Source organism: Charadrius vociferus, unplaced genomic scaffold (assembly GCF_000708025.1).
Source record: "Charadrius vociferus isolate BGI_N301 unplaced genomic scaffold, ASM70802v2 scaffold583, whole genome shotgun sequence".
Lineage (NCBI taxonomy): Eukaryota > Metazoa > Chordata > Aves > Charadriiformes > Charadriidae > Charadrius > Charadrius vociferus.
Window position 1 is genome coordinate 103077 of NW_009647690.1, and position 14979 is coordinate 118055.

At 40.5% G+C, this 14979-nt stretch overlaps 1 protein-coding gene across 1 annotated transcript in view; it reads right to left on the reverse strand.

Moving 5' to 3' along the window:
• The window catches only part of KIF16B (kinesin family member 16B), a 126302-nt gene that overhangs the window by 33585 nt on the left and 77738 nt on the right, over window positions 1-14979 (reverse strand). The window contains exons 23-24 of the mRNA XM_009881419.1: window positions 14744-14866; window positions 7200-7289 (exon numbers count right to left, since the gene is read on the reverse strand). Of these exons, the coding sequence (XP_009879721.1) occupies window positions 7200-7289; window positions 14744-14866 (213 nt within the window). The remainder of the gene's footprint in view (window positions 1-7199; window positions 7290-14743; window positions 14867-14979) is intronic.

Here is a 14979-nt window from a genome sequence, read left to right on the forward strand (position 1 = left end):
GCCTTGGGCAACCTGGTCTAGTGGGAGGTGTCCCTGCCCATGGCAGGGGGGTTGGAACTCGGTGATCTTCAAGCTCCTTTCCAACCTAAACCATTCTATGATTCTATGACTTCTGCCACCAAAGCAGCTCCTAAGCTCCAGGAGCTCAGCAGTTACACGGCAACTGGCTCGCTGGCCCTGCAAGCCAAGTACCTCAAAGTTATTGCTTCCTCATCCTTTTCCCTTTCAAAGTAATCCCAGGAGATTAACAAAAAGTTTACATTTAATGAAACGCTACAGCTGCACAGTTACAAACTGGAATCGGAGCAGCCAGCCAGCCAACATCCCAGCCGAAACGCTGCCTTAAGCGCTCTGCACAAGTCTGCTGCCCTATCGCTCTGCTCCTGGTTTCATTTCTCTGCTTCTATTCCTCCTTAGGAAGGAGAAGTCTGCATCTCTGGTAAGACGTTTTAAAATAATTTAATAATTACATAAATACAAAGAAATTGCCCAATTATCCTTGAGACTATCGGGGTGGAAGAATAAAAATCCCCACACCCGTACCAACCATGACTTGAAAATTAGTCGAAAAATTGTGTTTCTCTGTCAGTGATCACAGACAGCGATCCTGGAGAGAATCTCTTCCAGAATCCAAGGGTGCTCTCCTAAAATTAATGGCTTCACCTCAAACTCATCCCCTCACCATTATCTGTGCCAGCACTTCATGTTGAAGATTTTTTCCACTTATTACTTATCAAGAGCACCAGATGTACGGAGCACTTAAAAAGAAAAGGGAGATCCTTCCCTGGCAGTCACCCAAAAGAGGAGTACGGAGGCAAAAGGGAAGGACAACGAGATCAGTCAGGGGTGGTTACATGAACAGTTCATGCCTCTTCATTCATTGTTACACAGCTGAATTACTCCTAAACAATAAGCAGTACTAGAAAAGAATCTAAAAAGAACCTGAGAAATGATTACAAAACTAGAATCTGTTGTATTTTAATAGCAAACATATACATAATATGTTGGGTGGTTGCAGGCAGTATGGCTGGATGAAACAGGAACTGCCTTCACTGAGATGCAAAATATTTCTTGCCTCTCTTCTCCGGGATGCGAAATACTTCCAGCAAAAAATGGACAGGCTACTTTTGAGATTTGAAAAATCTGCAATATTTTAAAATGTTTTTAAAATAAGCTCGCGACAAATGCTTTGAATTCAATATATTTTCAAAACCATTCATATACTATTTCTGAAAAACTTGAGAAATATTTTCTGCTCCTTGAATTTCATGCAATTCTTACAAGTGTGCAAAGCAAAGAGCAGCCCGTTAACTCCTCCAGTTGACAAGAGTCTTGAGTTCACTCAAATAGAATGATACTGTTAAACAAAGAGATTTCTGATAAGCAGAGGATATTATCTTCAGAAATAAAAAGAAGGAATATAACTCTCATTGACACTACTGATGAGAGCCTTTCCTCCAGAACACTACACTAAAAAAAAAAAAGTAGAAACCAGACAGCATTTTTTCTTAACAGTTATAAAATAAAATCTTTACTGTCCAATACTTAATGTACCTGAAAAACCCTGCCATCCAAGCAATAGTCTCTAATCCTAACCTCCGAGGCTCATGATATTGGTGGCTTACTGCAATATATGGTGCACACTCATTTTCCTGGTGGGAATAGCAGATGGGGGTAAAGGCAGATCACATGGCTTGAAGGTTTAACTTTACATAGAAAAAAAAATTTCAGATATGGATATTATGCGTCCATTCAGTCATGCAAGACAACAAAAGCCAGACCAGTGGAAGGGGAAGCTGGCTCAATTACGACCTGCAATTCTTTTAAAATTATAAACAGTCCTTTTGTGCTTTAGACTGCGACTGCTTAACGTCTTCATCAGTGACACAGACAGTGGGCTCGAGTGCACCCTCGGCAAGTCTGGGGATGACACCAAGCTGAGCGGTGCAGCTGACATGCCTGAGGAATGGGATGACATCCAGAAGGACCTGGACAAGCTTGAGAATGGGCCCATGTGAACCTCATGAGGTTCAACAAGTCCAAGTGCAGGTCCCTGCACCCGGGTCTGGGCAGTCCCCAGCATCAATACAGGCTGGGGGAGGAAGGGATTGAAATCAGTCCTGACAAGAAGGACTTGGGGGTACTGGTGGATGAAAAGCTGGACATGAGCCAGCAATATGTGCTGGCAGCCCAGAAGGCCAACCATATCCTGGGCTGCATCAAAAGCAGTGTGGCCAGCAGGTCAAGGGAGGTGATTCTGCCCCTCCGCTCCGCTCTGGTGAGACCCCAGCTGGAGTATTGCATCCAGCTCTGAAGCCCTCAGCACAGGAAAGACATCGACCTGCTGGACCAAGTCCAGAGGAAGGCCACAAAGACGATCAGAGGGATGGAGCACCTCTTCTGTGAGGACAGGCCGGGAGAGTCAGGATTGTTCAGCCTGGAGAAGGCTCCGAGGAGACCTTATTGTGGCTTTTCAGTACTTAAAGGGTGCCTACAGGAGAAATGGGGGCAGACTTTTTAGCAGAGCCTGTTGTAATAGGACGAGTTTTTGCAATGAGGGTGGTGAGACACTGGCACAGGTTGCCCAGAGAGGTGGTGGATGCCCCGTCCCTGGAAACTTTCAATGCCAGGTTGGACAGGGCTCTGAGCAACCTGATCTAGTTGAAGATGTCCCTGCTCATTGCAGGGGGGTTGGACTAGATGACCTTTAAAGGTCCCTTCCAACCCAAACTATTCTCTAATTCTGTGAGACTGGGAAGGATACAAATATATATTTATATGCAGACCTCTATACATCAAATACAAATACACAAATTATTGTATTCTGTTGAATAAGCCAGAAGTCAATAGCTTTGGCACTCCTGCAGAAATCTTGCCTGCAGACATATGTCCTTATCTCCATGAATGAATCTATAAATGCAAGCACACCTTTTTGCTTCTCTTTGGCAGCAGTTCACGGATTTACTAATACTTTAAGTCTAGATTTACTAATATTTTAAGTTGAGAATCACTATTAGTAATAAAAATGCCTCAACAGTAAGTGCTTCCCTTAACACCATGTAGAGATCTTTATGCACACGCGAAGAGCTTTCAGGAAGATTGACAGGGAACTCCATAAGCAGAGCCTACAGTGAAAGCCCCGCAAAACCTGGCTTAGATACTTGGATGCAAGTGGGAATTAAGGACTCCCACATGAAGGAGGGACTTCACAAACCTTGGGTTTGGGTAAGGAAAGACAAACAGACAATTGTTCCTTTGCTCTCCTTTGAAAGAGGGAAGAGACAAAAGTGTTACGAAGGGAGCACTGGCCATCACAGCTGCACATCACTCGAACTTATAACTACCAGAGATGGGAGAGTGAGTTTCCCCTCACAGCAAGACAGGGATCAGCAAGGGAAGGTTTTCTGCAGAAACCAGCACTCCAGTGGTATTTCGAAACCATGAACTGATAAGAAAAGATAAAGAAGGAGGGGGAAAAAAGGAAAATCTTGCTCAAAAGTTCTCACTTCTCTATTAAAGAACCCATTTGCTCCTGTTTCTGACTAATAACAAACAAAAAGTATATTCATTACAGGGACTACTGCAACTGGAAGCCAAGTACAGTCTTAATTAAAATTCCAAAAATAATAGGAGAGTCACTAACAATCTAGCAGCATAAGAAAGCTGAAGCTGGGCAAATGACAACCATGCAGACCTAAAAAAAAATAGGCACTGTTAAACACTTGGTACTTATCTGCCACTGGCACAACGCCACCCTGCTGCAGCTTCTTCAGTATTTCAAAATTTGCATGTTACACATTTCAATTAGATATCTAGTTGTCAGCAGCCACTTAATTACACTGGAAGAAATGTGCAGGTATATAAAATATATGGCATATTGTAAGACTAGAAGACATCAGACAGTTTCTGCTTCTGAAAGAGATACTCTTTTTCTTCTTTTTTTTTTTTTTTTTTTTTAAAGACCTTCCTAATAAATCAGTTTGCCAATAGATTCCTTTGGGAATTTGGTGGCAGCAACACGAAATGCAAGATCAGCAAATTATTAAAATACTGATGTAGTAACTCAGAGCTCAGCAACTAATGAGCTGTAAAGTTCACTTCTAAAAGCAGGACACTCATACATTAAACGCATCCGCAGTATTTTCGCTGTTCATTATAAATATTAATTTAGAGTTGGAAGGCAAACTATGCAAGATAAAATTCAACTCTGATGAATTCTGATAACATTGCTTTTAAGGATGAAGTTTCTTTGGAATAATATACAGTAATTAAGTATGCAACTTTGCCAAGTTTGGTATTAAAATGCATTTTAGCATCACGGTGAATCCCAAATTAGGTCAATGACAGATGAGTAGAAGCAGACAGATGATTTTCAATTTACCAAACAAACTGAACTCCTACACACGTTGCAAAACTAATCCAAAAATTACCATAAATTAACGCTATTTTAAATAAAGGTAAAAATATGGGAAGCTATCAATCATTCACGTATGTAACATCGATAATGAAATTCCTTCAAAGCAGGCAAACACCAAATCTTTAACACAGCGCACGATATATGTGTTTCATCCATCACAATGGGCACTTCCTCTCTGATAAACAAGGACACGGTAGTTTGTAGAAATGCTGACGAGCAGAAGAAGCCAACTGCGTATTAGCTAGGCTTCTTCTGCCCACAAACTTGCTATTTCCTCGCGGTGCCCTGAGTCTCAAAGCAGGAGCGGACACAACACAACAGCCTGTACCATGTGAAACAGAGAAGACAACATCAGTGCTGCAAGTTTCCAAAACAGGTACTTCAGTGACAGCACCTAAAAGCAGGAGATGACATGATCGAATGCTCATCTCGCTTCTCCTGAACTTTAGTGTGCTTTGTAGTTGGCAAAGATACACGTACTTGAACCTCACTGATAATTTATTGGAGATTGTTGTGAAGTGGAGGCTCTATAAAGGCTGGAAGAAGATACTACTAAAGCTATAGATCTATTGTTTCAGAAAGTAACACGACTAAACATTTCTTTCAGGTATATTAGAAGCCAAAACACGTTGCTATGTTTCTCCAGAGTGTATCATATTTTAGGGAAAGTTATATTGACAAACTTGTAAGAGTTGGTACTTGCCCCAAGTTACAAAAATTGTTGAGGAGGGAACAGATAACTTAATAAAACATACTATAATGCGTGTCCTATGTGGAAATTAGAAATTTAATCACCTGCATAGTTAAACCAATAATTCCGTTTATGTACTAGATGTGAATCTCAATAAGTTTACCTAAGACACAGACATATGGCAACACAGAAGTGTCAGTAAGAAACAAACTGGCACATTAAACTAGAGAATGTATTAACCTTGCAAGTGTGACCGCAAACAGTGGAAAGAAGCTAAAAAAGCAAGAAAAGCAGCAAAAGAAAATTGGCTCTATGAGATAAAGTGAGTGGTGTAGAGAATGGAAAATATAGATAAAATCCACAGGCAGAATATTAATCATGACCTATTAATTACAATGAAAACAACTTAAGCTGGGAAGACTCCAAGATGAAGAAAACCACATACCTTTGCTTTAGGCTGGGATTTCTTCTCAGTTCTATGCTCTTGGATACTGGACTTCATTTGACCTACTAATACCACTCCTATGTTCTCATGGTTTTTCAAAACAAACAAACAAAAACCAAAAAAAAACCCTCCTTCCTGTAACACCAAAACCCCTGAATTTGTACTGTGAATCACAAGTGTTTGATTCCAAAAGGGGACATTAATATGCTGCAGCACACAGGACATTTCAATAGTGGCTTTAAGAACATCAGATTTCTCCTGCACCTGATTACTATATACAAGAAGCAAGCTGATCTCCCTCTGACATAACTGTAAAAGCCAAATTCAATTGTTCCTCAATGTACCGTCAGGACCGGTAACAGGCTCTGAAAAAGACTATTCAAACACATTTTCCTAAATGGGGAAGTCTGCAGAGGGATTCAGGTGGCCCTTTTCTATTTCAGCTGGATGACTGCCTCGCTGGTTTTTCAAGAGTTAGATGCAATTAGGATATTACTGTTGACAGACTATAACTCTAATATCCAAGATGAAATCGCAATTCATTCGAATCAAAATTATGATACTGAAGTTCATTCACAAGTAATATTTTTAAAAGCGTTTGTGGAAAGAGAACATTTCGATTTTCCATTCAAAACTCATTGTTACCTTTACAATTTTTCTGACAATCAGAAAAGATGACCTAATTTTCTTTTTCTTTTTTTTTAATCTCTCTCTTTAAAAAAAAAAACAAAAACAAAAAAAACAAAAAAACTTTTCCTTAGATATTTGGTGCGTGGTAGTTTCAGTTTCTGGGTTTCATACTGTTATGGAATGGGAATGATCTTAAATCCCAGAATCTCCACAAAGCACAATACTCAATTAGTTTTTAGCTTAAAGAATATGCCAACAAAGACCAAGAAAGCGTTTGCACACTATTGCATCTCTCTCTTTCTTGAACATATTAATGTTTTTTAATATATTGCTCATGAACATACGGCCCAGGCTTCTTTACTTGTGCTAACTCTCAAATCAGGATCACTTCCATTGCTCGAATAATTTATTTCTCCAAATATCCAAGGGAACAAGTAGAAAGGAAGCAAAATGTTAATAATTAAAAGTTAGATGTGGAAACCAAGAATGTAATTCTACAAACGCTCACTCCAATGAACTAAAGCTCTGTCAGGCACAACTCCTCATATCCTGAATGCCCAGAGTCTCCGAGGTGGTCAGAAAGATCAATTTTCCATTTTGCAGAAACCTGGAAGCCACTATTACAAAAGGGTATCTGTGGAACAACGCTCTTCTTTTAAATGAGGAGTTGTCAGGATGACATGATCTGACTGCAAGTATCTTGCAATGAACAAAACAGCAACCCCCAGGGAACGATGCCAGGCAGCAGTAAAGGGAATTAACGCCTACAGGCAACACACAGAGTCACAGTTTCACTGCAACATCCATCCTGTATCTAGCAGCCTTGGAGCTTTGAACTGCTGAAGGGCTTTGCCCATCTTATTAGAAGCATATGGGCAAGAGGAATATCGGTTTTGAGTAAACATCTTTCAAAAAAAAAAAAAAAAAGAACACAACCAAAAAAACCCAACCCAACAACTTCTTTTCAAGTCTTTACCTCCACTCTTTTCTGCAAAAGAAGTTTTACCGTAACTTACCTCTGGGTACTTCAGTTTTAAAGTTTTATGCATTTCTCGAAAACGACTGTACCGCCTGAACACTGTCCATGTCTCATCCAGGACTGTTATCTATATCAGACAATATAAGAAGAGGAAAGAGAAGTAAAACCACACAATTAACATTAAAAACCACGCAGTATACAAGGTTATCAGACTAAACAAGGCAATTCTTAATTCCCTTAAATTCATAAGCTTTCATAGGTCTACGTAATTTTTGTTTCATTACAGTGACAGAACTATATTTATGAAGAAGCACTGATTGCAAAGCAAAAAAACCAGAACGCATCTATTCCTTATTCCGGAGTGGTTTGACAAGGCTGTAAACACATTAAAATATCCCAAATCATTCCTTGGTGCAGCTACACAGCTCAAAGCATCGCAATCAGTGGGTGCTCCATTAATGAAGGAATAACACCCAGCACAAGCATAGTGTAGCCTCCCTATACATTCACAGAAATGTACATATTCTCATACACACACATATGTATACACAAATACCAGTTTCTCAGACACACAGAGTTCATTACCACGTAGAATAGGATTCCAATTTGTAGGGTAAAAAAACCCACATATGCCAGCTTTCAGTAGAAGTTATTCCTTTAAAAAGTTCTGAACCTGTGTTATCAATATGTTGATGAACATCCCATTTACACAGGAAGTTTCATTAAAATCAACAGAACTACTCCTGTGAATAAAGGCCACAGCAACAGGAGCAAAGGAGGTGGGGCAAGCCCTCCCTGCCATCAGTTATTCACCAAATTCTGACTGAAACTGAGAAACCAACAAAATTTTTTGAGAAACCAACAAAAATTTATGGGAAAGAAAATTTTTCACTGTCTGAAATTAGGTGAAACGCAACACATCTCTAAGCGAGTCATAGAAGTGCTATGACTGGAGCCTTTGATTTCACAGTGAAACCTTTCTGTAGCTCTGGTGGTCCAAAGCTGCCAAGAAGCTATGGAGCAGGGAGGGGGGTATTCTTCTACACCGACTAACGGAGCTGGAGAATCATAGAATCATAAAATTGGTGAGGTTGGAAGGAACCTTTAAGACCATCAATATCCAACCACTAACCTACCCTGACAAAACCACTTCTAAACCATGTCCTCAAGTACCACATCTACCCTTTTTTTAAACACTTCCAGAGATGGCGAATCCACCCCCTCCCTGGGCAGCCTATTCCAATGTTTAATAACCCTTTCAGCAAAAAAAATTTCCTAATATCCAATCTAAACTTCGCATGGCATAACTTGAACCCATTTCCTCTCATCCTATCACTTGTCCCTAGGGAGAAGAGACTGACCCCCACCTCTCTACAACCTCCTTTCAGGAGGAGAAAGCCAACTGGCACTGCCTAAACCTGAAGGGACTGTTGCTTTTTTAATCTAACAGGCCTAATACATGATATTACCTCTGTCTACCTATGACTTTATACCCAGAGAACAGAAATAAGCATCTTCATAAAATGCATTTCACAAAGACACAGGCTTGGATTTTAATCCTAAAGTGGGTCCTAAAATGAACGAGTAGACCCCTCGCTACTGAGCCTATCAAAGTTTGAGTGACAGAAAGTCACAACGGAGCAGGGTAACTGAGCAGGAGGGAAGAAAGCCCAGAGCAATAAAGCCAGAGGAAACCAGCACCCGAGCACCACTGTTGACAACTGCCCCCTCGCGCTCGCAACAAACTCCTCTCTGGTCCACCCTTCCCCATCCCCACTGCCTTTGCTGGTGTACACAGAACAGGGAAACTGGGGGAAGTGTTTTGGAAACCAAGAATCGTGTGTCTTATGACATCAGGAATCAAGGGTGTTTTATTTTTTTTATTGTAGTTTTGGTTTTTTTCTGTTTTTACCTCTATTTTTAACTGAAAGATGTAAGTAAACAAAATTTGCCTTCTCAAAACTTGTAACAAATATTAAAACGTAGGTTCTTCTAGCACATCTCCACCAAGTAAATTCATTATTTCTGATAAAAGTCATCGTTCACGTCACCAATAAGCTTGACTGCTACTAGGACACCTGTATGATCGACTATACTTCCCTATTAAAAAATTCACGCAGTTGCCCTCCCTCAATATATTGTTAACAGCGTCTCAAACTTTACAAATCAGGTGAATGGATTTAACAAGCATAAGCAGGCTTCAGTAAAAAAGTAACAATTCCAGAATATCCAAGTTACACTGATCTTGATTAACCAATTAACCATTTTGTTCTGAATAATTACTTTACTGTAAAGGGCTTTGTGATCGCAATGTTCAAGTAAACATTAGAGCGCAATGGATAATCATAAAATAGAGATGTTACTCCTTTTTCTTTTTGCTTTAATTCTGTATTTTAATATTTCTGGCTCGTGACATTTAGCTGTGACAGTTTCATTTGTACATGATCTTTATTCAATAGTGACCTCTTTTTTTCCCCCCCCTAGTTTGTTCAGAGAAGCACGGCTTTAGGGGAGCAGTCAAGCACAAAGGATCCAGGACTCTTCCAGCTACGCAGCCTGGAGAAGAGCAGGTACCTCAGCTTGCCAATCAAGTTGTTAGCTGTGCATCTGACAGCTGTCTAGGTGATAAGGTGGTACCAAACTTACCCAAATCAAACTGCCTGCAGCCAATTATTTATTAGCTTTCTTCTACAAAGTTCAATAAAAACAACTTTTTAGAGATGGACAGGGCGTAAAACAGGAAAACGGAAGGATTGTCTCTAAAGCAGTCCCCGGTGGCTTGGCTTCACCTGACTCGGTCCCTGTCATCATCTTCGTTTACTTTCCTAATTCTTGTAATGAGACTAGCAGGTAACGCATTGCAAAATTGTATTGTTGTTACTGCTGATATTATTGGAAAATGAATTTCAAAGCTAAACAAAATTTTAACCGGTCCCCACAGCTCAACAATAACATTATTAGGATCAATAGGAGAATTACAATGCACCTGTATGACAGACTATATAGGCTCTGTATGGATGGGACTCAGACATATGCAGATCTTTTAAACAGTAGCAAGTAAAGCAAATTTCAAAATTCCTTTAATTTTTACTTGTAATTTGCTAATACAGTGGTTAAAATATTTTCTTAATTAAAAAAATATGGTTGAGTAAATCAAAGACAGATTTTCAAAATACTCTTATCTGGGCACTTATGGGATCCCAGACTTGGCTCAGAATTGTGACTTTTTTCTTCAAGCTCACCATTTCCTACGTAAAACTTATAAATTTGAAAGGAAATATTACAATCCTGTCTCCTCTTCTGCACGATGACTGACAGAAAATGACCTAACAGATATTTTCAACTTATGTCACTGTAAAGCATGTCACAGCATTTGTTCCCCTTCTGTCCCACAGAAAAAGAAGTAAAACTATGGGGGTGGGGATATTAAAATAAATAAATCCACCTGATACTAAAGCACTCAGAAAGAACAGAACACGCCCACCTTACTTATCTGGGCTGGTTAAACTGCCTACAGTAATTGCGAAAATTTGTATTTCTCCAAACGGACCTTCTTGAAATTGTTCCTCACATCAGAAATGCAAAAACTTCCTCAAAAATTTCTTGGAACCTTTTTTTATTCATTATTGAGGGTACTAATCTGATAGAGTTGAGGGAAGATGGGGCTTTTTCTTTTTTCTAGTTTAAGCGGATACGGGGCGTGCATCATTTTCTTCCAAGAACTATGTACCAAAAAGCACTGCTGCTGCTTTACTCTAATTCTGCAATAGCTCACCGAGCTCAGAAAGACACTTTGACTAGAAACGTGGACATTTTGAGTTGACCCACCACAGCGTTTGGCTGAACAGAACTGTGACCAGACCTGGAAAAAAGCACCGCTTTGGGGTGCATCTGCCTGGCCCTTCTCCTGTAGACAGCTTGCCAAAGATGGCTGAAAGGCTTTGAAACACAAAAAAAGCCAGTTTTGAAAGAATATCAAACAGGATAAATAAAATGAGGGAACTCAGAACAACGAGGGAAAGCTGAATAAAAACGAGAAGGCTTCTCTACAAACTTTCCCTCTTGTCAGAGGATCCCCTGCAGGGCTGCGCTTGATTCCAGGCTTTGCTTCCATCATCTGCTCTCGGGAGACCCTGCTTGCCTTTGCGTGAGCTGGCGTTCCCCCTTTCCCGCTGCCTCGCTTTTGCCGCCCGTAGGTACCGTCTGCAGCCACAGGCACCGTCTCCAACAGATGCCAACGGTCTCATCAAGGCAAAAGCTCTTCCCACACGCTGATTCTAGCTCAGCCCTGTCTGAACGTTCCGCGTATCACCACCACATGAAAGGAAGAGGAGAACACAAGAATAGTTTGCTGGGACTCCGATTCAGATCTAACATAAATATGTTTAGACCCGATTAAGTTACTACCATTTCATCATGTCTTTAAAGACAACATGTAAACCTGTCACTCAAATGGAAGGTTTTTTTGGAAAAGTATCTATTCATACTGAATACTTCATAGCAGACCAGCACAAACAGCCCTGTGATATCTCTTGCTGCAAAAGGAGAAGATGGCATCTTAACTCTCATAAAGTATGGGTTTGTTTCTATTTTGAACTCTCTCCAACAGGTTCTCATGAGAGTCACTTAACATCTTAAAGTAGGATCTGTATCCGGTGGAAGAACTTGAGTGGACAGACCATCTTGCCAGCCCATTCCCAAATGTTATATATGTCTAGATGGACAAGATGCTGAACCTGAACTAGAAGAAAACATTTTTTGGATGGTGTGTTAGGGTTGAAAGACTTATGAACTGACTGTGATGCTGCCAAGAAAAGTGGAACGCACTCTCACTCTCATATGAAGGAATTAATCTTTACTACTGCATCTCTCAAAAAGAAATTTATATATGTTACATATAGAAATTTGTTATATTTGCTCCTCTATACGGCAATATGGCAGATTTAACTACAAACACAATGACTAGAAACATCTGCTGAAGACGATACTTCTGAGATACCTAAGATTCAAAGGTTTACAATTCCACTCAATCAGCCCTTGTCCCTTTGTCAGATTTCAAAGTACTATTACATGCAAATAGGTCAGTTACCCATTTTCCCAAGAGCAGGAGGAACCTTGGTGAAGAAAGCTGATTTGGGAAAGGCAAATAATGATTCTAGCAAATGATTCTCGTTTGGCAAAAGAAACGAGATTAACAACGCCCCAGCCCTTCCCCAAGCCTGACACATATTCTCATACAAGATCACCTGAAAATAAACTTGAACAAAGTAAAGTAAGGCTGAAACAAGGAATTATTTCAACAACTGACATAGTATTCTGACCCAGCAAGAATGGATGAAATAAACAGACACACGTTCTCTTCGCCCTACCCTGTCTTCCTACCTTCCTGATTTTTAAGGCCAAAAAAAAAATATCACTATGCCATATATTCTGATTTCCCATAGAATAAATGTAACACCAGTTGAAGACTAATACAGATCAAATTAGAGCTGGGAGCTCTGCAGAGGCAAGGTTTAAAATAGCAAAGTTTGTGGAAGGTGTGTGGATTGTAGCTTGGAGCCAAATCCTGACCACAGCAAAAGCAGCCCACTGTGACATACAGAGACCTGGAGGCAAAGGAAAAAGCATAAACATCTGATTGATTTGTGCAAGGGAATGACTGTAAGAAACACCCCAAAGGCTGCCAAACTAAGGTCCATAGGAACTTCAATAAAAATATTTAGTGCTTTAAGGAACGGACAGCAATGGAATACAATCATTAAAGTGATAGCCCATTCCCTACCCCATATGTCATCCATTTCTTTCCTTTGAACTTTATCAAAGCAGCTATTTAAGCCGCAGTTTTAGAGGCAGTCCAGAAATGGCACAGGAGGGAGAGAAAAGATGGTACCGGCAAGTACGACAGAAGAGAACAGGTGCTCCATATACCCCACTCTTCGCCAGAGCACCCGCTCGTTCCCCGCCATTACTGAGGTCGTGCTGCAAGCCTTACTTCTCACAGAAACAAAATACAAGCAAGAGAACTGCTGCAGCCTAGTTTCATGTGCGTTTGTATCTCTCCTTGATACACCCTCCAGTTCTTCCTGGTTATGAATCCCAACCCTTTCCAACATTTTTCTTCTATTACGTTTCCTTCCAGGTAAGTCCAAGTCTTCCTGCACATAACTCTTCCACTGTTCCTTCGTCTTAAGATCTTGCAGATGCTTACGTTGGTTTTAGGGATGAAGGGGGAATACTTGGAAAAGAAATTCACCAGCTCACTAAAAAGAGATAAAACCTTTTTACTGTATTTACCTTCACTAACCATTACCCAGTTTAGTAAATCCTGTGTGCTGAAAACAGTTGGCGGCTAGAAGAGTCCTTGGGGAAGTTTTGTACGCGCTTACTCTTCTCTCAGCATCTCTATGGCTCTGGGCTTTCGCTGGCCCTGGGAAATTCAAACTTCAAAAGGCAAAAGGAAGCACTCCATCCACAAATCGTGCAATACGTTTCGAGATGAAAATGTTATTAGCTCAAACAGAGCTAAGGTTGCCCATCTTAATAAAAGCCTTTGTAAAAGAGAATGTGAGCATAGTTCAAAAATGCTCCTGCACGCTGTGAGGGCAGGTCACTCCTCCAAACTTACACCAGCTAAAGAAGCATCTGGCAGTACGCTCAGTGAAGAAGGCTGCCAGTTCTGTCTCTGATGCCATGTACATCAGTTATGCTACATGTCCACATGCACTGAGAACACATTTCCAATTAAGCTTCACATCTTGCTTTGAAAAAACACTGGCTTAGTACCAGAGGCAACATAACGAATACGCATTTTTCCCAGCATTTCTGCAGACAAGATCAACCGAAGAAGCCACTAGAACGAAGGGGAAGCCACTAACAGTTTGGAGGAGAAGACCTTGGAAAAGAAGGGTGGGAACAGTCAGAACAACAAAGAGAGCCCAAAAGGAATCAAGCCTTTGTTGTGGATATGTGCAAAATACTTTATTTATGCTTTCATTACTACAGGAAAATATTTCAAGTCTAATGATTTTCTATACCTGACACTCGCATCTCAATAAAGGGCTTTCCTACAAGTAACGTGCACTTAATCCTCATCTCTGCAACACTTTCAACTGAATTATTTGATACTGGATCTGGAACTGCTCACCCCAAGAGTCTGATCACCAACCTCCTGTGTACAAACCAATCCACTTGGAAAATACCCATCTTTGGAGTGTCCTGTATTGTGCGTGCCTTGTCACAACCTCTCTTATTGAGCAGTACTGAGGCCACTTAGACAACACAAAGAGACGGAGCCAAAAATTGGACTTAGTGGAAAAAAACCCACACCTATATTCCATTGGGGTTAGTAAGGTAATTTCTGGAATCTGCAGATTCTCGGGTGCGTTTCCAGCTGCTGTTTCCATCTTCGCTAACTGCAATGCTGTCAGAGTCAACACCGACAGCTGGACAGAGCAAACTAGGAACTCCTTGGTTTTAAACAAAAGGCATTTTTCTATCATTATTGCTACTATGATGCAAACGCAAGCAACATGTCTGCAGAGACCCCAAACATTAAGGGAGAAGCAACTGAAAAGCACTTACCTTTATTTCGAACTCATAGTGTTCATCCTTTCCCTGCCCACACAGGACATAGCGTGGAATACTAATTTTAATTGGGTCCTTCAGGTCATCTGGATTTGCTCCCAGAGAACGACAGACCATCCGCTTTCATGTGCATACCAAATAGGGAGAACAAAGGAAAACCAAAATCACTACATAAGGAAAAAAAGAGACCTTCACTAAAAATAAGAAAAAATTCTTGGCCAGAAGAGCAGGGA